This window comes from Phalaenopsis equestris, unplaced genomic scaffold, assembly GCF_001263595.1.
Source record: "Phalaenopsis equestris unplaced genomic scaffold, ASM126359v1 Scaffold000655, whole genome shotgun sequence".
In the NCBI taxonomy this organism is placed as follows: Eukaryota; Viridiplantae; Streptophyta; class Magnoliopsida; order Asparagales; family Orchidaceae; genus Phalaenopsis; species Phalaenopsis equestris.
Window position 1 is genome coordinate 303,148 of NW_018165095.1, and position 25,082 is coordinate 328,229.

At 37.3% G+C, this 25,082-nt stretch overlaps 1 protein-coding gene across 1 annotated transcript in view; it reads right to left on the reverse strand.

Moving 5' to 3' along the window:
• Nucleotides 1-25,082, reverse strand: part of LOC110030102 (E3 ubiquitin-protein ligase CHFR) — a 95,085-nt gene that overhangs the window by 62,046 nt on the left and 7,957 nt on the right. Inside the window, exons 4-10 of the mRNA XM_020732672.1 lie at nt 24,414-24,475; nt 24,232-24,323; nt 24,019-24,154; nt 23,170-23,256; nt 6,614-6,707; nt 5,562-5,669; nt 634-734 (exon numbers count right to left, since the gene is read on the reverse strand). Of these exons, the coding sequence (XP_020588331.1) occupies nt 634-734; nt 5,562-5,669; nt 6,614-6,707; nt 23,170-23,256; nt 24,019-24,154; nt 24,232-24,323; nt 24,414-24,475 (680 nt within the window). The remainder of the gene's footprint in view (nt 1-633; nt 735-5,561; nt 5,670-6,613; nt 6,708-23,169; nt 23,257-24,018; nt 24,155-24,231; nt 24,324-24,413; nt 24,476-25,082) is intronic.

Below are 25,082 nucleotides of genomic sequence, written 5' to 3' on the forward strand. Positions count from 1 at the left end.
TATATATATATATATATATTTATATATATATAGTTAAGTTAATGTTCGTAATACTTTTTATGCATGTTAGATTATGCACTCAAGGAAAAAATAAAAAGACTTACATGATAGATATGTAAATACAAAAAAATTCAGTCGTATGTAGTTCAATAATTTTATTGTAATTTATGGATTCTAGACAATTAACTATGTTTTCACATCCCTTTAAAAATTTCAAATGTGTGGCATATGTCTTTCAGTTTTGTGGCACATGCTTTAGAAAAAGGTGTATTTTAAAAAACTATACGAGTATGCGGATGCCTTTATAGTTTCGAACTTTTTAGCACACATACCTTTATGTCAAATGTCCTCTATAAAATTAATAAATATTTTATGTCCTCAAACTTGAGGCACATGTCCTCATTTATGCTCAATCATCTAAGTAAGCGAACACAAATGAGCTTTAAGAGAATCATGTGTCCAGAGTAGTACCAGTAATTTGTCCATATCCCCTAGGCATTAATCCTCTTACAAGGATAGAACTACGCTTACATTTATAATAAATTTTTATATACAATAAATATAAAGGTTAAATGCATGATTTTACAATGCCCCAACATAAAGAAAATGAGAGCGCTTGAGAAGAATGCTTACTGGTTTGAGTGTTTCTGGACTGCAAATTATGCTAAATGCTTTCCAATCCATGCCCTGAGATAGCCAGTAAGCCCCACAAAATGCTCTATTACATCCTAGACCTGCAAAACAAAAGAAAAAAAGTAAGGCATTGCATCAAAATCAATGAATAAATTAGAACTGGCTAGGAGCTACAACTAAACAAATTTTGCAGTGACAGATAAAGAGAAAATGATAGATATTATGAGAAAGGGGAAATAAACTCCCCACAAGAAAATTTATTAATTTTGAATGAAAAAATGCTAGGCTACTTTAACGGGAGAAATCTGCATCAAATTTAAAGTATGTGAAAAAAATCAAAATGGCCCTTGGACTATTTATGGAAAGGCAGTTTTAACCAAAGTATCTAATGGATACAACTTAGCCCCACACTCCTGAAAGCTGATTCAAAATAGGCATTTCACTCATCAAATATGACCCAAAATAATCCAATAAGGAACCATTTTGAATTACAATTGAGGATTCAAAAAGCTAAATGATTAAATTTATAATCGAGAACTAAAATAATCCTATATAAATAGTTCAAAAACAATTTTGACATTTTTCTCAACCAGCAAGTTTTACAGTTAAAAAACAATATAAACTTAAATAAAAAGTAGTAACTATTTGATAGTGTAGCAAAGCCAATGTGTTGTGGGCCTCTATACCTGGATCGGTTCAATGCAAGGTTCTTGAGGGTCAGTCGGCCCTCTAGTCAACTTGAGAGTTCTGCCGAACTGGAGTGGGGCTCTAGGATTATATACGTACTTTGTTGATGTTTAGGTTAGTTTTTGTGTGATTTGCTTTGGGACAGCCATCATCATCTCTTTTTTTCCTTGCTAGAATTGTATCTCAAGTTTCGAGTGATACTCCGGTTGTATCTAGTTCTCAAGGGAGTGTGTATCCCATTCTACCCCCCCCCCCTCACTCTCTCGCGCATCAATTTCCTTCACCCTCTCCACTTTCTTCCTTGCTGCCACCACCCAGAAAGGTAATCAAAACTGTTGTTTTCCCTCCCAGCAGCCAGTCGAAACCCATAAAATTGCAATTCCTGTTTTCCCCCTTGTTGAATCTCATCACCTGTTGTTAAGCAAAGGCCCCTCAGCACCGCCTACGCCCTAGATCCAACCCTAGCTCAAATGTTGTGTTGTTGTTTTGTTGCAATTTCAATTTTCCCATTGTTTATCATGATTTCAGACTTTGAATTTAGTAATTTTATTTTTTTTCTTTGGGTGTTTGTTAAATTCCAGTATCATTTAATATAAGAGCTAGCCCAACCCTATTCCGTCCTCGAATGGCCTAAATCCACCAAACCATAAGATATTGACCTAACCGTAATTCTCCTTGTTAATATTCAAAATCAGCAACCCTATTTTTTTTCTACAACCTAAATCAGTCTCGTACACCCTCTTTCACCTCCCAAACCTAAACCCTAGTCATGCCACTGAGGAGACAAGTTCCAAAAGTTGATCAGAAACTTACCATGGAAGAGAAGTTGTGTGAAATACGCTAACTTCGGCAAAGACTTGCATAAATTGAGGAAGGGACCCATTGAGAGATCACCGTTGATCTTGATAATGAGATTCAAAGAGAAGAGAGGTGGGAAATCTAAATCCCTTCCATAGGGATGATTCTAGTGAAGAAGAGAATAGGCCACAATACTTTAGGATTTAGTATCAGAAGAGGGCAAGAGATCGATTGGCTTTTTGAGGACACGAAGATATGTGAGTAAAGGTAGATTTATCGGATTTTTAAGGGAGAATGAATATGAACGACTTCATTGAGTGGTTGCAAATTATTGAAGAATTTTTTAATATAAGGAGGTGCCAGTTGATAGGAGAGTGAAGTTTACTGCCATAAAGCTGAAGAAGTGCTTTTATGGAAGAAAAATTTGAAGAGAGTGAGACAGAGAGAAAGTAAGAATGAGATCACAGCTTAAGAGATGATGAAGGAGATGGAGATGAAGTATCTACCCTCACACTACCACCAGGGCATGTTTTTGAGGCTACATCACTTACATCATGGAGAGTTGTCAGTAGAGGAGTTCAGATTGCAGTTTGAGCAGCTCATGCTGAAATGTGAGCTAAGGGAGTCAGAGGAGAATAGCATAACCAGGTAATTGGAAGGCCTGAAGTCAACCATCAATCATGTCGTTCGGGTGCAAATTTACTGGCCATTGAGTGATGCTTAGACATTGGCCAAAAATGTGGAGAAACAACATAAGCAGATCAGGACCGTCTTTATTCAGACGATCACCCATAGTAGGAGCCAGTAGTACACCTAAGAAAGGTGTAAAAATTGTTTAGAAAGATGATAAAATTGATCAGAGTGGAAAGAAGCCCAAGAGGAGCAGTACACCAGTATAATGGCCACAAGGAAGTATTTCAGATGTCATGGGTTGGGACCATCGCCTCCAGTTGCCCAACTACCAGAGTTATTTTTTCACTGAGCAGGGAGTTGTACAAAAAATGGATAGTGGTACTAGAGACATAGAAAATAGTGAGGATGTGCAGGAGTACTAGCTTTCAGCTTATGAGGGCAAGATACTTACGGTTTGACGGATCTTTCAGCCTAAGGGTTTATTTGGGAGCGCTTTTTGATTGCCTTCATTTTTAAAAGCAATGAAGTTTTGTTTGGGAGCCATCATTTGAGGTGTTTTTTTGTCAAATCGCATTTTTAAAATGGGGAAGTCACGAATAGTGCTACGGAGCTCAATTCAGCAGAACTACTTGCGATGGGAAATGATCTCTGTGCCCCTCATCATGTCTAAAATTACTCATGTTATCCTTGATATTACCCCTCCTATTCTCTTCTCCCTTTGCCTTTGTTGCGAGCATCCTGTTTTAGGAAACATTCGCAGTGCAATTCACTTCTCCCCCATCTTCGTCGTCGCCCCTCTGTATGTACTCTTGAACGAAACTTCTTTTGGATTCTTATTTTTCTTTTATGGTTATCGGTCTTGGCTCGTAGCTTTTCATCTGTGGTTACGGTTTGGGGCTTCTTATTTTTTTCTTTTGTAGTTATGGTTTGGCTTCTTGTTTAACTCTTGTGGTTGCAATTTGATGCTTTTTGTTTTACTTTCGTGAGAATGGTTTGATGCTTTTCATTTTTTTTCTCTGATTGTGATTCGGTACTTCTCATTTTTTCTCTGTGGTTGTGATTTTTCAGACTTCTCATTTTTCTTCTCTGGTTGTGTTTTGGTACTTCTCGTTTTACTTTTGTAATCATGATTTGGGACTTTCGTTTTTCCTCTGTAGTTGTGGTTTGGAGCTTCTCTTTTTTCTTTTGTGGTTGTGGGTGGTGTGGGGCTTCTCGCTTTTTTCTTCTGTGATTGTGGATACACGAGAGTTACATAGAGGTTTTGGTAGTGGTTTTACAATGCCATCTTCGTTATGGTTGTGGATGTGGTGGCCTCTGTTAGTTGTTGCCTACAAGGTGAGGGGTGGTTTTGCAATGTTGGTAGTGGTTGTGCATTTGCAATGTGGGTTGTAGGTGTGGGTGTAATTTTTACAAATTGTTGCTCTTTTCCACTTCATGGGTGTGGGTGTGGTGGTTTCTGTGGGTTGTTACCTGCAAAGTTTGGGTTTGGTTTTGTAATATAGGTTGTGGGTGTGCTTTTGCAATATGGGCTATAGGTGTGGGTGTGGTTTTTACAAATTCCTGGAGAATGGCTGCAGGGAGACGTCCAACAGGAAGAAGAAGTGACAGGATCAGCTGCCACAGCCCTGAAGGGAAACAGCATGAAAAGTGAATTCTGTGAAGTGTCACGAGAAGAACGGAGCGAATTCTAGAGGAGGGCCTGCAAGCAGGGAGAAGCCGGAAGGCCTAATACTGGGAGAAGCTCCAATGTTGTGCCTGCAGGAAGACAGGTGGGTGTAGGACGGATTCTGACTGCAAAAGGGAGGATTTCGAGGAGGGGCCTGCAGGGAAGAGTTCCGAAGGGGAATGCTGCAAGGTACGGCCTAGAGGGACTAGTGGAATCTGCTGGTAAGAGCCTAGGTGGGGAGTTCCGGATAATTCTGCTTGCTGCACAAGGACAAATGATTTCCACTAGAGAGCGAATGTGATTTACACTGGAGGGAGAGCTATTTCAACTAGAAAGAGAAAATAATATTGCATCAATCTCACAGGAGTGCCCGGGCTATCCCTGCCTTGCAGATTAACATGATCTGCAGGGGAAGAGTGTTGGAGGAAGAGTTCCGGTGAAGAACTTACCTGCAGGGAGAGTTTTCTGCTGCTGGAGGGATCTTGCAGAGAGGCGTCACCTGCTGCAACAAGCTATGGAAAGGTTGGCTGCTCCTCCGGTTGCTTTGCTTTCCCAGGAAGTATTTCTACTTCAATCAGAAGCAGCAAACCTGCCAAGGTTCTCCGGGCAAGAGATTCGGCCAGCAGTAGGAGTTCCGGCTGGCAGGTTGACTACAGGATTGAGATCCACCAGGATGGAGAGGAAAACTCCTGCTCCAAGTGGAGGAGGACTGGGAGAACTTGCTGCAGTGCAGGGAATGAGTTTCATGCGGCTGTGCAAAGATGGTGGTCCGGCAGAATTAGGGCTGTGCAGGAAAGGAGTTTCGTGCGGCTATGCAGGGAAGGTCCACTGCAGGAAAGGAGTTTCCTGCACTGGGAGTGTTCCTGCAGGGCAGGAGTTTCCTGCCGCCTGCTGTAACACTATCACAACTGACAAGTAAATAGATCATAAAGTTACAACTTCGCAGCACACTGGCAAATGTTTGAAGTTGGCATTATCAAACAGGTTCGCAATGTAAAGGTTCTCTGAATATAAAACAACCAGTTTGTCACTAATTGCCATATTAATGTACCCAAAAAAAATGATCCCTGACACTACAAATAATTGACTTCATGAAAATATAGGTTAAAAAAAAATATTAGGAAAGAAAGTTAATGAAACTTACAGTGTTGTGGTACACCAATATCAGGCCTAGATGGCATCCTTCCGCTACATTTATGACACTGCAAGTGAGCAGTGGTCTGGCTGCATTTGAATCCTTCAAGTTCAGTTCCTGTACAGAGATTTCAATTAGGGATAAAATGTTTAGAAATATAAAATTTGACAGCAAAAATAAGACTAAAAGACTTGAGCAAATAAATATAATCTAGCCACGGCCTATTGTCCTCTTAGGATATCAAACAATACAAGCAAAATAATCAGTAGATAGCAGAACCTATAGTAGAGCAAGCAATCTTGTTTCATCCAATAAGATTAGCAAGTATTTTTTTTTCTTATGAATTAGATGAGGTTATCATGTACATTGTCTGTATAACTGTACTTTGATTGCCCTATTTGTAAGGAAATTGAATCGAAAATATGAAAAGTAGATCTGCAAGAATTCCAAGAATACTAAATCCAAAACTCTGGAAAGAATGTAGCATCATTCCAAAAACTAAAATCAATTGCTTCTTCAATTCATCAAAAAATAGAAATAGGTTGTAAAAATCTGTGGAGTTGATTCCACAATCATGGAAGGGATAAACCATCTTCAACCCACACTGCCCGGTAGTGAACTTTACCACTCGTTGCTTGTTCTTCAGTTCTAAAGGCCTCACTTGATTCCAAATTAGGGAAAATGAACTAATTTTAACAGTGTACAAACACAAAAATGCATGTTTTCCACGTTGTCAATCAATTATCCATATACATATAAAAGATTTTCTCTTCAGCTGTATTGACAATATTCATCATAACCTAGGTTAATGATTGAGGTTCAAAAAAATGTTAATTTGATCCAATAATAAGGAAACTGCATTTACTTAGTCAACACACATAAGTAAAAATACCATTGTCAAATATTATCCTTGAAACAAAAAAAATTGCAAAAAAAGAAAAAAAAGAAAAAATCTACAAATGAAGCTTATTTACTAGGCTAATATCACTTAAATTTAAAATCAATTCTATAATTTTGAAAAGTATGTTATACTTCAAAAAGAACTTTGTACTTCATATTACCACATTGTGGACAAGGAAAATCAACTCTACCACCATCATCATTGGCGTCCACAAAAGTTCTCTTTCTCGAAGGTCCTTTCGGAATCCCCAATAACTAAAGATAAACATTGGAATAGCATCACCACAAATAATTCACCAAAATGATCGAAAAACATAAGTTAAGGCACATTAAGAAGACATTGTAGACATAAAATTACTCTCAGATGTAAGAAGAAAATTATAATTGATTACAATCAAACCATAAACCTCATAAATCCTACTAACTACATGACTTTAACAGGTTGGATCCTTTTTACAAAAACATTCTAACATGGAACGTCTAAAACTAAAGGCAAATGGATTCAAGAAAATTCTTGCGACTAATTCAAGACATCAAAATCTGATGTGAGGCATTAGAAACTAGGTTTATTTGACATTCCTGGGTAGAATAACCCCCAAAACCAAAACTTCCTACTGACCCTTAGAATTTGAAAATGGGGCATTTACATTAAACTCAATTCCTATGTATTTACATATCTAACACCTAATTTTTAATTTTTACATTTACACCAGCAAATCTTTAATATCACATTCCATCAAAAATACCACCATTTTAACTTTCAAAAAGTGAAATACACCTTTTAATGCAAAGGTAAGGTGGTATGTATGTAAAAATTGAAGTTTATATGTCAGATTTGTAAAAACATAGGAATTGAGTGGTATGTATATAAATCTTCCTCTGAAAATTTAAGTACAGCCTGTTAGTTTGCACCAAAAGATAGTCACAATTCATACTCTCGAGACTGAAAATTGAAAAGGAGGATAATGATAAAAATGAAAGGTTTAACTTTGTATAAAGTAAATGAATGAATTTTGCAGAAGTCAATATAACCAAGTCAGAAACTAGAAAAACATTTTATAACACTTATTCAGATGCGCAATTTCCAAACCCAACCAAATAGTGGAAATGATGCCAGCTCTTACATCACATTTAGTGCTGGGTAACTAAACCTTTCTTAAATGTATGCCAAGGATTATCATTAACTATATACAATTGTAATTAGCCTTGTTAGCCTTCAGATGATCATTGAAATGGATATGTAGAGAGCCTGACCAAGTCAGAATATGAATGATCCTAAAATACATCCAAATAAGATTTTATGATGAATGACTCGGGTTTTGCTTTAAAATTTGCCGTTAACATTAAATATATATATATATATATATATACACGTACATGTAGATATATATATATATATATGTACAGGTACATATATAACTGTATTTGTATCTCTATGTATATATTTGTATATGTACGTATACATATATGTACACATATGCATATACATAAATTGGTATATGTATATATAGGTATATATACGCGCGCGCACAGATATATATAATTGTTTTCTATGGGGTTTGAAGGTGTCAGCATTACATCACTTGCAGTAACAATAACGGCAAGAGCAATAGAATCAGACACCAAAATCTGTACTGTGGTAGTTTTATCTCCAGGTGGTACAGATATATCCTTAGATTCATCCTTATTCACTCGATATTTAGATTTCAAATTAGAGTGAAGCTTATGGCATTTATCAAGAGTATGCTCAAACATATTACACTGAGAACAATAAGAAGGTTTATGTTCCATGACAATTTGTTGTCAATATCCATTATGCGTTGTGCCCAACAAGACTTCAATAACATCAGGCAAAGTAATATCTCTTTCCACAAGTATTCTGGCCACAGAATGTCTGGTAAGGTTGAAAGTGAGTAGATCTAGCTTCACAGAGACCCCAAGTATGGCACCAATAGAGTAAAGAACCTAATGGACCCCAAGTATGGCACCAATAGAGTAAAGAATCTAATGATGAAAAAAGTACAACTTGAGACCAGGTAGACTAAATCATACGGTACTAGGAGGTTCATGATTAGGGTCAAAATCAGATCACTTGAGTAGCTTCATTGGTTCACTAGCAATATTAAAATATTTTTTGAAGAAAATATGAGTGTAGTTTTCAAGCACGGTTAACTAAATCAATACATGTCTCCAATCCATAAGTCTCACATTTCACTTTCCTGCTAATTTGAGGTCATTAAAATTTTTCCTGATAACTTTCATAGCTGAGTGTCCTAACTGAAATTTCTCAATGAGAGTAAATTTGAATTTGTCACTCAAGATTGAAATTTCTAACTCAGAAAAAAAAAATGTTGTCTTCTCACTCTTCCTGCTTGCATTCTTAATAAAGGGGCAGTCACATGCACCATCACGATTCTCCTTATAACTTGAGGGGAAGACAACTGTTGTCTCCCCCTGATGATTACCCACAAAGTGGGCAAAATAGGTTTATCGCGTTCAACCGAAGGAGGAAGCTCCATTACCGCAAGTCATAGCAAGGAGAAGAGCTGCAATTCGGACAGAAGAGCTCGGGTGCGAAGCTACGCAGAAGAGAGGAACCGCAAACAATAACCGCAGATGACGACTGCGCAGAATAAAAATCGCAGCTCAACAGAGTCCAAACCGCAACACGACCACGTGCATAAAGGAAACCACGGCACGAAAACGTTGCAGAAGCAAAAACGCCGCAGAAGGGAAGGTCCAAATGTTGTTCACCGTCGTCGTCGTCGAGTGCAAAGGCAAAGACGACGAAAGCAAAGGCAAAGTTTGTCGTCGTCGAGTGCGAAAACAGCGTCTTTGAAGAGGATGGATTGAAAGTCGAAGGAATCAAACCAGAGTTTCGCCATCGGGCGAAACCCTAGCATAGCAGATCACCACCGACGCCATTGAGATGAAGTATCCGGCGTAGAGGCAACTCATACTTCACACGTACTAGAACCTATTGTGGGTACTACGGTTGGTATTCCTTCTACCTTAGCTCTACCACCCCATCAAATTGATTCTCCGGATAAGGAATGGCATGTCTATTCCAGGAGGAAGAAGAAGAAACTATGTTCTGGCACGACACGTGAATGGCTTCGATCAAATAATCACAGATTTGTCACGATTTGATGTGAGTATTGAGGATGAAGACCGAGCAATGATTTTATTGTGTTCATTGTCTTCTTCCTATAAACACTTGGTGACTACTCTTACATACGGGAAAGAAACTATCAAAATTGAATCACTGCAGCATTGTTGGCCTATAACCAATGGAAGCGGAATGTAGGGGAAAACTCTCATGGCGACATTTTATATGTGAAGGGTAATCAAAATCGTGGAAAAAAAAAGAGGAGGGTTCTGGAAGACGAAATTACAGATCAAATTGCAAAGGCAAAAAAATAATTTATTGCTACAAGTGCAAGGGGTTATATGAAGAGGGATTGTCCAAAACTGAAAAAGCAGACTGGAGAGAAAGGTGATGCATCATTCAAGTCTGTAAATGTGGTGCAGAGTGACAATTCAAATTACAGTGATAGTAATATACTTTCAGTTTCATCAACTCGGTTTATGGATGCATGGATTTTTGATTCAGGATGTTATTATCACATAATACCTAACAGAGAGTGATTTATTTCATACAGGTTAACTAATTCTGGTTCAATCTATTTAGGTGATGATAGATGTTGCAATATTGTTGGTATTGGTGAAGTCAGAATTCAGATGTATGATGGCACTGTTAAATCATTCTGTGATGTCAGACATATTTCAAATCTGAAAAAAAATTTGATTTTCATTGGCACTTTACATAAAAATTATTTTATTCCTAAGGCAGATGAGGATAAGAAAACTATCAGAATTGTTAAGGGTGCACCTATGATGAAAGAAAAATTAACTGCACGTAATGTCTACAAACTGTTAAGGAGTACAGCTGTAGGTGGAGTTCATTCTGTGGAGTCAGATGATGATAATACAAAGTTGTGGCACATGCGTCTGGGTCATCTTAGTGAACGTGAGATGGCGGAATTACATGATGTTAAAAGTTGCAAGTTCGATTTTTGTAAGTTCTGTGTTCTTGGAAAACAGAATAGTCAGATTTATGACTTAAAAGCATAAAACTGAAGGGATTTTTAATTATGTGCATTCTGATGTATGGGGCCCTACCAAAGAATCGTCATTGGGAGGATCTCAGTATTTTGCTACAATTATTGATGATTTCTCCAAGAAAGTTTGGGTGTACTTCTTGAAACAAAAATTTGAAGTCTTCTCCAAGTTTATGCTGTGGAAAGCTGAAGTGGAGAACCAAACTAGCAAAAAGATCAAGTATCTGAGGTCTGATAATGGCACAGAGTACACAGATTCACAGTTTCAGAAATTTTGTGAGAAGCATGGAATTCAGAGGCATTTTACAATGCGCAAGACACCACAGCAAAATGGCGTTGCATAAAAGATGAACAGGTCATTAACTGAAAGAGCAAGATGCCTGAGACTGAATGCAGGAATTCTTATAAGTTTCTAGGCAGAAACTGTGAATATAACATGTTATCTCATCAAGAGATAACCTCGGGCATCGTTAGGTGGTAAGATTGCAAAAGAGATATGGGCAAGCAATCCAATTAATTTCAATCATTTACAAATTTTTTGGTGTCCTGCTTATATGCATGTACCTGGAGATGAAAGATCAAAACTTGATGCAATCCAAGAAGTGCATCTTTCTGTGCTACAAGAAAGGGTGTAAAAAAATACAAGTTTTGGGATCCGATTGCAAAGAATATGGTGATCAATAGAGATGCAGTTTTTTAAGAACAGTCCATGTTGCAGCGGAATCAAGACAAGGTGCAAAGGAACAGTTCCAGTTTAGATACAGTGCAGATGGATCTAAAACAACATTCAGTAGCAACTGAGAAAGTTGAAAGTTTAGAACCAACACCTGGTGATTCCATTTCAGATGATCTGTAAAATTACACATTTGCCAGAGATAGACAGAGACGCACCAATATATGGTCTCCTAACAGATTGGGTTATAAAGACTTGGTCTATTGTACACTTCTCATCAGCAGCAATGATCCAGCCACTTTTCAATGAGTTATCACCAGCCAGGAGAAAGCGAAATGGATTGGTGCAATTGTTGAGGAGATTGAGTCTTTGCAGAAAAATCACACAAGTGAGTAAATAAAAGAAAACCAGCAGTATCAAAAAAAGAAGGGGAAAAGTTCAAAGCTCGACTAATAGCAAAGAAATTTTCACAGCAGAAGGGGATAGATTATGATGAAATCTTTTCTCCTGTGGTCAGACATACTTCAATCAAGGCATTGCTTGCATTAATAGCTATTTGGGAATTGCATTTGGAGCAGATGAATGTTAAAATTATTTTCTTGCATGGTGATTTGAAGAAACAGATTAACATGGAACAGCCAGAAGGGTTCACTCAATCTGGACATAAGCATTTGGTTTGCAAATTAAAGAAATCGTTGAATGGGTAGAAACAGTCATCAAGATAATGATACAAACGGTTTGACTCTTACATGATTTAGATTGCCTACAAGCGATGTGAGTAAAATTATTGTGTTTATGTGAAAAGTTTATTTTCTTGTTACTGTATGTTGATGATATACTGATTGCTGCAAAGAATATAAATGATATTCGTGGTTTGAAAGTTTTATTGAGCCAGGAATTTGACATGAAAGACTTGGGTCCTACGAAGAAGATACTTGGAATGAAGATTCATCAAGATAGAGACTCAAGACAACTATGTTTATCTTAACGAGGCTATGTTGAGAAGTGTTGGACATGTTTGAGATGAGTAAAGCAAAATCTGTGAGCACTCAATTGGCAAATCATTTTAAATTTTCTTCATAACACTGTCCCAAGACAGATAAAGAAATTGAAGACATGGCAAAGGTTTCATATGTCAGCACAGTTGGCAGATTGATGTATGCAATGGTATGTACTCGTCCTGATTTGGCTCACGCTATTAGTCAAGTTTATAAATATATGTCTAAACCTGGAAAACGACATTAAGAAGCAGTCAAGTGGATTTTTAGGTATCTGAAGGGTACTATAAAACATGAAATTATTATTGGCAGTCAGTAGAACGATCATTCAATCGTTGGTACGTTGATTCAGTCTATGCAGGTGATTTGGATGACAGAATGTCTATAATTGGATATGTGTTTACTCTTGGTGGAGGGTCTATATGTTGGAAATCAACAATTCAAAATATTGTGACATTATTTACAACTGAAGCTCAGTACACGGCAGTAGCTGAAGCTGAAATAGAAGTCTTATGGCTTGTTGGGCTAGTAAAAAAATTGAGTGTTGAGCAATGTGGAGTTCAGTTGCATTGTGATAGTTAAAGTATTATTTATCTGGCTAAGAACCAGATGTACCATACGAGAACCAACCATATTGATGTCAGGATACAAGATCAGAGAAATGATTGTTTCTGGTGAGATAATGTTGCAAAAGATACATACTAATGAAAATGCAGCTGATATGTTGACCAAGCCAGTTACTATCAACAAGTTATTGTATTGTTTGGACTTGTTGAATGTTTGCAGTTACTAAACAGCATGGTAGCCCAACACACTTCAGTGTGTAAGAAACTTCATGATGTATTTCTCCTAAAGGGCTGGATATTTTACAAGGTGAAGATTTGTTAGGTATGACTCAAATACCATATAAGGGACAGATGTTGGAACGAAGCAGAGCAGAGCGGAAGAATCTGTCCAATCGGGGGAGTTTCGTTATGCAGGTTGGGGGTGCGGGGGCAACGCCCCGCGGTAAGGTACAGGGGTAATTTTGTAATTACATATTGTACTTCAGGGCTATATATATAGGCTCTATTATAACCCTAAGAGGTTTGGTAACCTTTTCACTGGATTTGAAAGAAAGCCGCCGCTCTGCTCCCGAGAACGCAGGCGTATTTGTCGAACCTCTTTAAATCTCTGTGTTCTTCTGGATTTGTGTGGATTATTGTTTTTTTGCCCTAATTTCGAGAGAGAGAGAGAGAGAGAAAGCTAGAGAGGTAAATGGAATAAGGGAGAAGTTTCATTTCTAGCCCGAAAATTTCACATTGCCGGTAAGAGAAGAAGCCAAAGGAAGCAACAACAATTAGCTAGTGTGTAAGGGAGGAGGGAGCGAAATTGTCGTGCATTTGTGCTGTGGGGTTGAGCCGCGATCGAAGGAAGGAGACGCTGACGTCTTAGCGGCCTGCGGCGCTGCATCTAGTTGAGACCGAAAGGAGGAAGAAGGAGAGTCGTGCGAAAAAATTGAAGGCAGACGCTCTCGAGACCTAGTGTGGGAAGAGGAGCAAGCGCTTGGCGGCTCCGGTACCAAGGGAAGAGGAGATTTTGTGCCCTAGCTCTTTGACTGCAAGGAGAAGTGTTGCGGTTTCTCCCTGTCGTGCAGGTTACAGAAGCTCGACCGAGAGCATGCGGAGAAGGAAGGCACGCGGATGTCTTCTGCGTTGAGGAGAGTTCGGCCGAGTCTTATTGGTTCGGTTCGAATAGGTTCGGGAAAGACAAAGGTTAGTTAAGTAAGCTATTAATTTATTTTAAGTTATTAAATTGTAGCTAATTAAAAAATGAAATTATATGAACTTTATATTAAAATAATTTCTGTTTTGTTAATAATTGTTTAAAGGTAATTGACGAGAAGGCTAAAGCGCAATTTCAAGTACAACACTTATTTTAATTATTACATGATTATGTCCTAATTAATTAACATTAAATGATGTTAAAGAAAGTTCTAAGAATGTAATCTGATTAGAATTTGAAAAGTTAATCTAAATATAGTTGTGATATACAATTGCAATTAGAAAAATAAATTGATGGAAAATTTAATATTTAAATAGATGTTTTAATTAAGTACTTTTATGCATTAAAGCCATTTAGAAATTCAATTAGATCAATTATATGCATGGTTGTTTAAATATGTTCAATTTAGAGGTTAATCAAAATCAATATGCTCATATAGGTAAACCCTAAAAGTTTAAATTAATTGAGGAAAGGAACAACAAACTTTCGGACGACATTATTGAGGGGGTTAAATGTGATTTATTTTATAATAGTTGATTTTACTTATTTTTTCTTGGATATTATTTTAAATGTAAAAGTACATATTTTCTTTTAAATGTTAAATGCAAGAAAAATAAATAAAATATAATATATGCATGCAAATGGAAGTCACCCCTAAATGATACTAGCAGTTGAATGCAATGTACTCGTTCACAAAAATAAAAATGTGAATGAAATGGAAATGGTTAAACATATATTTTTTAAAGTATATGTTTAGACATTGACTCTTAATAATGAAATGTGTAATGTAGATAAATGAAAGAAAATAAAAATATTTTATTTACTGTTTCTTTTACTGCATAATCATTTTTAAAAAATAATTTAAAATGAGAATTATTTTAATTTAGAATCATTTACTCGCTAAGTAATTTAACTCGACCTGTATGTTTGCATTTTTACAGGAAAACAAGATAGTCTAGATAAAACCCAAAGATTTTGTGTGCAGTTGTCGAAAAGCACAGGATGATAGGTATCATAGTTCATCTTTATTTTATGTTAAATGTAAAAGTTTAAATGTAAATCAAATGTTGTAAAATTAAGTTTTATAAATTAGAATGGTTTTTTGTTCTTTGGTGGATTTTATTTGATTATGAAATGAAACTGCTAGATAAGTCTCGCCTTGGAAATTCCAAGCCCCCGGATCAGGTCGGGACAATGCTTGCATCCATTTTCTACAACATTAAGACACACGTCCCTCCAAACTCTGTCGAGATAGATAAATAGTCAACATTCTTTGGCATAATTAGGGCTAGAGTTGCATAGGGGTTAGTACTCTCACGGACCGCACCTCTTACCTCAAATGTGTGAACTGTTTTTTCAATTCCTTATACTCGATTGGTAGTATCCCATAGGTGAGTAGGGTTGGCAAAAAAAAACTTGGAATGAGGACTATGCCCTGCTAAATTTCTCTTGATGATACTCACATAAGAGGCAAAATTAAATCAAGTTATCTAGCAACTTCAGCAATAGGAGCTGCTTCTTTTCTGATATCGGCTCATCGGACTCACTGCCTTCTAGGAAAACTAATGATAATCCCGCTTGAGTCTCTCTCATTGGATCGATTTAAATCATTAGTATCCCTCCATGTCGACTGCAAGCTGATACTCTTATTTGACACCTTCATCCTCTCCTATGTTATTATCTATTTCTTCCCCTGCTCTCTACTAAATGAATGAGGTCATCCACATGTTTGGGCAATCTGATTCAATTACCTAAAACTGTGACACTTGAAACACTTCTTGATTAGGAAAAATTTGATAGTATTGGTTGGCTCCAGCTATTCTCCACTCTGAACCGATCCCTCCTCTGGCAGGGTTGGATGGGATGCTCCATTGGGTGAACCCTTGTTGTCTGATCTGACGACTAAACTCTATTTGAAAGGTGATATGGACCTAATATTGCTCTGTTGTCGCTCCATATTTAGGGCTAAATTTTGAACATCTTGCAATGTCCAATATAGCTGCAATTATACCACGTAGCCAATAGACAGTATTAATCCCCTAAATAGCAGGTTATTATCTTCTTCTCGAGCTCCACTAATTTACACTTCAACATGAACTGCTCAAATTCAGCAATGTACTCCTCTAGTGAAAGAACTTTATGATGAAAGTGATGAAGCATCAAGAACACGACGTGTCTAAAATGATGGTAAGCGCTTGCATTGTATCTCCATTTTCATCTTGAACTAGATTGAGATTTTGTTTTTTCCCTCTTGCTTGTGTAGACGTTTCAAATTTTTCCACCATAAAGATGCACTCTTCTTTAATTTGATGGTGATTAACTTTATCATTGATACAAGAAGTTAGCAAACACCCAAAAGAAACAACTATTATTATTGAATTTAAAATCTATAATTACAGTAAAATAGGGAAATATGAAATTGCAACAAAACAACACCGAAATTGGGGGTGGATCACGGGTGTAGGTGGTGTCGGTTAGGGTTTGAACCTCTGGAGTGGAGGCAAAGAGGTGGCTAGTAAGCTAAAAACAGCAGAACAGTTGTTTCCAGGAGGCAAGCAAGCAACGAGAACAACTGCGGTAGGGTTGTTCAAGGTGTCGGGGCAAGGAGGAAAGGAGATGTGGGAGAAATGTGGGAATGGATAGGCGAAAAGTATAGAAATGATAAGCATCTCGTAGAGACCAAGAAACAACCGGAATACCACCAAACCCTAGGATACAACCCATAGAGGGAAAATGAGATGTAGACAGCTGTCCCAAAGCAAATCACAGCAAAAATTGAAAATCCAATAGCCCAATATACCTAGATATAAAAGAATCCTAATATGAAATACCTAATTAAAAACTAAAGAAATAGATAATAAAAAAAAGAAATAAGTAAATAGGATATAAATAAATAAATAAACGTCAAATTTCTTGTTGGAATTGAGAGCCGAATAAAAAAATTCTCATTCGGTCCACCTGCGATCGCAAAAGTTCTGCATATCGCAAAATCGCACGCCGCGTGCCCAGAGCATTTAGCTCCTGCATCAATCTATCGAGGTTGGTGGAACTTCAACCTCATCTGTCGAAGCTTATGGCTTCTAATGATATGGAGTGAGATCGACCACATTAAAGGCGGCGGAGTTATCATAACCTCTCAGGATCGAAGGGTCATCAAATACGTCTGTAAACGCACCTAGATCCCACTAGAGGATGCATTGTCCCACAAAACATCGAAGAAAGCTTCTTGAAATGAAAGTAACCATCCATCCAACCACATGTGGGTACATTGCTAAACTAAACTAAAACTACATGTCAAGTGTACTCCGCGAAGTCCTCCAAAAATAGCTCGGGGTTGGCTCATTCCTCTCTAATGTGAAGACAGATTGAACATATCCTAATGGTAGCAGCAGATACCACTACTGGCTCCTACTATGGGTGACTGTCTGAATGACAGCAGGGGAACAATCAACTTCCGATGTTACTCCACCTTTAAGGGTAATGTTTGAAAATCACTTAATGACTAGTAAGGCCAAAGTTGAACGACATGGTTGACGGTTGACTTCAAGCCTCCCAAAGACTTGGCTATGGTGTTCTCTGACTCCCTCAGCAGTATGAGCTGCTCAAAATCCATTGTGAACTATTCCACTAACAACTCCCCTTGATGTAAATGATGTAGCCTGAAGAACATGTCCTGGCGGTAGTGTGGGGTTAGATACTTCCTCTGCCTCTCCTAGTTCATCTTTTCCCATAAGGTGATCTTGCTCTTACATACTCTCTGTCTCACCCTCTTCAAATTCTCCCATCACCAGAGAGGAACACTTCTTCAGTTTTATAGAGGGAAGCATCACTCTTCTATACTTCTTCAGTTTTATAGAGGGAAGCATCACTCTTCTATCAGTTTGCACCTCCTTATACTCAAAAATCCTCTCAACAGTCTACAACCACTCAATGAAGTTATCTGGATTCATCCCCCCTCTCGTAATCCGAGAAATCTACATTCACCCCCATGTCTCCATGTCCTCCCAAAGTCATTTCATTCCCCGGCTTCCTCTGATATTGAATCCCAAAGTGTCATGGCCTATCCTCCTCTTCACTGGAATCAACCCTATGAGAGGGATTAAGATTTTCCTCCCTCTCTCCTCTTTGAGTCTCACTATCATGATTGATGGTGATCTCTCTATGAGTCCCTTTCTCAATTTCAACAAGTCTTTGTCGAAATCAACAAATTTCCTGCTGCATCTCTTCCATGGTAAATTCTTGATCGGCTTCTGACATTTGTCTCCTGGATAAAATGATTAAGGTTTAGATTTGGGAGCTGAAAGAGAGTGTATGGGGCGGATTTAGGATGCAGAAAAATAATTAGGGTTGTTGATTTTAAAAATCATCAAGAATGAAGAGTTTTGGTAGAGTTTGAATAAGGTATTGGTGGATTTTGGTAATCTTAGGATGGTAGGGTTATGCTAGCTTTGATATCTAGTGATACCGAATTTTAAAATAACCAAAGAAAAAAAAATATTATTATTAAATTAAAAAACTGAAATTACTAAATACTAGGGAAATCTGAAATTGCAACAAAACAATAACACAGCTCTGGAATTAGGGGTGGATCTAGGGTGTAGGTGGTGTCGATTAGGGTTTGGACCTCCGAAGTAATGGCAAGGAGCTGGATAGCAAGCTGGAAACAACAGGAAAGCAGATTTCAAGAGCCAGCCCGAACAAAAAACAAGCAGCTAGAACAACTGCAGGAGAGCTATTCTGGGTGGCAGCAACAAGGAGGAAGGGAAGGGCACGTGGGAGCGATGTGGGAATGGATAAGGGAAAGTTATAGGAAGAATAAACGCCAACATGAGACAAAAATACGATTAAAGCACTACTTGGAACTCTAGGATACAGCATGTAGAAGGAAAAGGAGATGCAGACGGTTGTCCCAAAGCAAATCACAGAAAAAATTGAAAATCCAACACCCAATACAATAATATATGAAAGAATCCTACGATTAAATACCTAATTAAAAACTAAAGAAATGGAAAATATGGGGAAAATAAAATCCAACAACCCAATACACGATCGAGGGGGTTCCACATATCGCGGAATCGTGCATACTGTACCTGGGACATCTGACACCCGCGCCAATCATTTTATTAGTTGAAAAATCATTACATTCAACAACTCATCCTATTGTCTCGAGCTAATCGATAAATTTATTTGGATCCATTCGACCGTCAAAATCTAGCAAGCCAATATTCAGTCCAAAATCCCAGTTTCTCCTCCGATATGTTATGCTAAATACTCGAGGTAATAATTTTTCCACATTGGAAACCACCAGTTGAAAGGGATTCACTTCTCAATCTGGCGAGTCACCGTTGGGGTTATGGGTGATCTCACTAAATTGTCTTTTCTCAAAGACGGCAAGCCTCTATTACAGTTTGAGGATTTCCCGTTGCATGTCGTTCATAGCGAGCTTCTGAATACCTTGTTACAGGTGTCTCCTTAGAGGCATGACATCTTGTTCTTCTAATGAAAGTTTTGACGAAAAAGAAAGATATGATTTAGGATTAAGATTAGGTTAAGACTAGAGCTAGGTGGATAATGAGGGAAAAAAAATTTGGTAAGGGTGTTAGGTTAGGTTATATGCATTCTTCTTGGTTTAGGTGTAGGAAAGAAAAATCCATAAAATTTTAGGGTGTGTTCGGCTCTAATACGAGATGATGCCGTTGTAGGGCTCCTACAAGAAGTTTGGAAAGCAGGTTTTGTGGGGAGGTAGTTGTAGAATAGGAAGAGAATGAAAAAATGTGAGTTTCATGGCATTTGAAATTTGGACGGGCATGAGCCTTTTTTGGCAGCAGTCCTGGCTGAAAATAGTAGGTCGGGCCGTGAAACGACAAGATATGGCGGCGACGAGGTTCATCATCTGTTCCTGAGTAAAATACAGACACACAACTTGCGAAAGAAAGAGAATCTAATACTCCTAAAGCAAGAAATCAAAGATAACAATCTCCACAATACTCAAAATAAAGCAAAACTCTATAAAATCAGAATATAACAACACATAAATAGTCTCTCAAATAAAAAAACTCTAATTTCAATTCAGCAATTTAAGAAATTTAGGCCCCAAAAGGGCTGGTAGCAACAATAAGCAAGAAATCTTCTTTTCGGTGCAGAACAAAATAGAATCTCGCTCGGTTCCTGCTTACGTGAAAAACTATCACGGATCACGCATCACTCAATCATGCACTCGCGATACTCATAATCATTGAATCGCAGTGATCCCATAACAATGGAATCTGCGGCCTAGGAGTTATTGTCTAGCAACACGTCCTGCATCAATCCTCCAACTAAATGCAAGTCAAGCATAAATACATATAGTATTAAGACTGTGGGTCTATTTGGGGCAGTTGCAGCTGTTTAAAGAAGCTGCTAAAAAAGCTATTGTTCAAAAAGCTGTGATGTCTATTACAAAAAAAAAATTAAAAGACAGACTACAGCTTTCTAGCAGCCGCCGCAGTTAACCAGATTTAATGGAAAGACAAATTTTTAAGCTGCAGTTTTTTGAAAATACGGGCTTTTGTCAAATAGGAAAAACTACGGTGTTGCGCCTCACCGCCACCACACTGCCACCCCAAATGCACCCTAAAACATTTTATCAAGAATTCACCCACAATATAGAAAGAGAATAAAGTACCTAGCTAATAAATCTCAAATTTCATAAAAAAAGACCTAATTTATCTTGAAGTGAGGATTATATTTGTTGAGAATATCTGATATTTGATCAAAAAAAATAATGGAAATTGGATTAAAAAAGCCCACTTGGATATATACCCATCAACCCCCCAAATAATTTCAAAGAAGGACAGGAAGTGTAGACACTAGAAAACAACCACAGGTGCTCGTGCAGCACAAGGAGGAAGCTCTGAGGAAACGGTAGGAACCAAAATCGATGGTAGAGAAGAAATGGCCCTACAAGGGAAACAAATAGAGTAGAAAATGACAAAGAAAACAGCAAAAATAGTGAAAAATGATCTTGAGCAAGGGGGAAGCGAGTAAGTACAAAGATGACTGCATATTGTTGAACAAAAACTAAAAAGCTATGAAGAAACACCACCATGTGGTGCATCAAGGCCGGAGATAGAATGGGCAAAAGCACATCAGCAAAGCGTGCTTGTGCAAAAGAGGCGTTGAGGTGCAAGTGCAATAGCAACAAGTAAGATAGCCACACAATCAACACAGAAGGAGAACAGAAGAAGTAGAGGGGCACACAAACACAAAGGATATTATGAGCATAACCAATCATCGAAAAGCAAGCAAAGCTGATTCATCACCAGGAACGCCAACAACAACACAACACCATTAGGGTAGTGCAAGGCAAACAATATTGTCTACCATACAATCATAAAGCAATAGAACGCCACGTTAACAGGTCTATCTCATCATCTAAGTGTGATCAAATTCCCCAATTGTCATAATTCAATAAGCTAAGCTTGCAAGCAAAAATAACTCATTGAATGTAGGCACTAAATAGAACAATAGCATTATTTTTTTTACAATTTTTTATTCAAGAATATACAGCTTGGTACACTTAGCATGCAATCATCATATCAAAGAAAATATCATAGTCGAGAAAAAGATTAGAATGACTGCTCAAAAACAAAAAATCGAGATAGAGGCTCAAGACAACTGTGTTTATCTCAACGAGGCTATGTTAAGAAAGTGTTGGACATGTTTGAGATAAGCAAAGCAAAGTAACGCCTGTGAGCACTTCATCGGCAAATTATTTTAAGTTTTCTTCAGAACAGTGTCCGAACACAGATAGAGAAATCGAAGACATGGCAAAGATCTCATATGTCAGTGCAGTTAACAGCTTGATGTATGCAATGGTATGAACTCGCCCTGATTTGGCTCATGCTGTTAGTCAAGTCTGCAAATACATGTATAAACCTGAAATGCGATATTAGGAAGCAGTCAAGTGGATTTTCAGGTATCTGAAAGGTACTGTAGGACATAGAATTATTTTTGACATTCAGTAGGATAATCCTCCAGTTGTGGGGTATGTGGATTCAAAATATGCAGGTGATTTAGATGACAGAAGTTCTAACTCTTGGTGAAGGACATATATGTTGGAAATCAACAGTTCAGTCTATTGTGGCATTATCTATAAATGAACATGAGTACAAGGCAGTAATTGAAGCTGCTAAAGAAGGTTTATAGCTTACTGGAATAGTAAAAGAATTGGGTGTTGAGCAAGGTGGAGTTCAGTTGTATTGTGATAGTCAAAGTGTTATTTATCTAGTTAAGAACCAGGTGTACCATGTAAGAGCCAAGCATATTGATGTCAGGTATCACAAGATCAGAGAATTGATTGCTTCTGGTGAGACACTGTTGCAGAAGGTTCATACTAATGAAAATGCAGCTGGTATGTTGACCAAGCCAGTTACTATCAACGAGTTCTTGCATTGCTTGAACTTGTTGAATATTTTTAGTTGCTAGAGAAGTATTGTGGGCAAACCCACATTGGTGCATGTGTAACTCCCATGAATCTTTTTCCCCTCAAGGGTTGGATATTCGCCAAAGTGGAGATTTGTTAGGTATGGCTCATATACCAGATAAGGGATAGATATTTGGAGTGGAACGGAGCTCGCGAGTGGAGTGAAGTGAAAGTATCCGTCTAATCGAGGGAGTTACGTTTTGTGAGTTGGGTACAGGGGTAATTTTGTAATTACATATTGTACTCCAGGGCTATATATATATGCGTATTGTAACCCTAAGGGGTATCCTATACTCTTTTTCTGAATTGAAAGAAAGTCGAAGTTCTACTCCCGAAAATGTAGGCATCTTTGTCAAAACCTCGTTAAATCTCTATGTTTTCTTCTGGATTTGTGTCGATTCTCGTTTCTTTGCCCTAGAAATTTCTCAAAAAAATGAAAAAAAAAATCTAAACTTGATCTTTTGTAGCATATAGCTCAAGGAGAAAGAGTATTCAAACAATGTATAAATAATAATGACAACCGTAAAAGAATGTATGGAAGCAGCACCTCAAACATGAGACACTTCAACCAACTAAAAGTCTATCTACATGCATTAAGGTGCAAAACTATAGCATCCTAGAAATTGGAAAGCTTTGTGGATCTGCTAACATGTCAATTAAGAAAAATATAACAAGGATGCATTGAAAAATGGCTCACAATATTTGAGTTAATTGAAGCTAGTGTATCTGCCAGCGCAAGTTCTTCATCAGAACGCTTTAGGGAGGAAGAAGATTGTAATATAGCCTACAGAAAAGAGAAACAACTATGATCCATGAATAGAGCGTTAAAATAGGAAGAATGGCACTCAGGAAATCAACAAATATAAGAATATGAATACAGAATAACAACTTTCAAATTAGAATATGGTCATAAGTATATTAAGCAATTCTAAATGGCAAAGATCTTTTGGTAAGTACCATTATTTATGTATCGTTTGTTTATTTTAATCGACCGTGATACATGTCAAAACAGAATTCAACAGAAACCGATCATCACTCCTCTCTTGTTAAACCCTTGTTTTTTATTTGAAACATGTGGCATTTAAAAATGTTGGCTTAAGATGCAAAGTAAACTCATGAAAACTAGCACTTGAAGGCTCCTAACAAAAAATGTTGGTGTCGTGCACTAGGAATTCAAACATTACAGGTTGGCATCCTTTAACACAAATGAGGGGAGCGGGGCGGAAGAAATTATGATGACCAAGAACTTGTGAACTGATCACTAGTTATTAAACCACTAAATACAAGGGACATTTATATACATAGCATACAATTCTTCAGGATTTGTATATCTCACACCTAGACTTCCATATTCACACACTTTGCCCTCAATTTTTTAATACAGCATAAAAAATAGCACTATTATCACTTTTCAAAAGTTAACATGTTTAAAGCACCAAAGTGCTATGTGTACATATGAAAATTTAGGTGTGGGATATGTAAATACATAAGAATTGTTTGCAACATATGTAAATTTCCCTAATAAATATTCAATTGGACAATCTACCTCCTCGATATTATGCAAAAAGTGATTCCTTCCAACAGAATGTACAACGGCTCTGCATTGAGGACAAACAACACTCTGATGTCTACCACCAGGCTTAGTTGACGATTTTCTCAGCCACTCTGAAAAGCAGCCATTGCTGCACAAAAATTATTTGGCAAACAATTTTAGGGAGAGAAAAATAAGCATATTAAAAATGCATAACCAGGCAAGTACCAGAAATTGTGAAGACAGGGAGAAACGGTAACAACATCATGCCATATGTTCAGGCATATGCTGCAATTTGCATGCTCGGCGTCTAATGAGATCTATCAAAGTCAATCAACTGAATGAGATCGGCAAGAACACCCAGAAGTAGTATATAAGTCACAGACCATGGCAATGTTCATAGAAATAACCTTTAAACCTTTTCCGTCTTGACTATGAGCGTATGTTTCTTGAAAGACATAACTCATGTAGCCTGGAAGATACAAGAAAATTACGTTAATCTTCCAGATAAAATTACATATTATAACAAACAACATTACTCCTATAATATCTAAAAATGACAAAAAAATACTAATTTATAATCTATCTTTGCAGATCCCAAAAATCTTTATAACTATTTTAATAAAATTCTTCATTTTTCTTCTGGCATTATTATACATAGGTTTACATGTAAATAATGTAATTATAATAGTTATTTAATTTATTTACTAATTAAATCATTTTTTCTTAAATTTTAATTGATTTTACTTTAATGCTAGTCTAGCAATATTACTATATCACCAGAGATGGAAATCCACTTTCCATGATATACAGCGGCTTGATTTAATTCAAGGGTTGGATTAGTTTAATTAAATTATATTATTAATATAAATATGATTTTATATATAATAAAGTATATATAGGTTATACAATTTAATTCCCCTCATCCTGTTATCATTCTTGGATGGGAAAAACAGAGAGGGTAGTTCTCGAGTAGAGCAACCCAGCTTTGGATTGAAGGTATTGAAGGACAAAAGGTATGATAAGGAAGAGAGGAAAAAGAAAAAAAAAATGAAGAAGAAAGGAATGGGAAGGAAGAC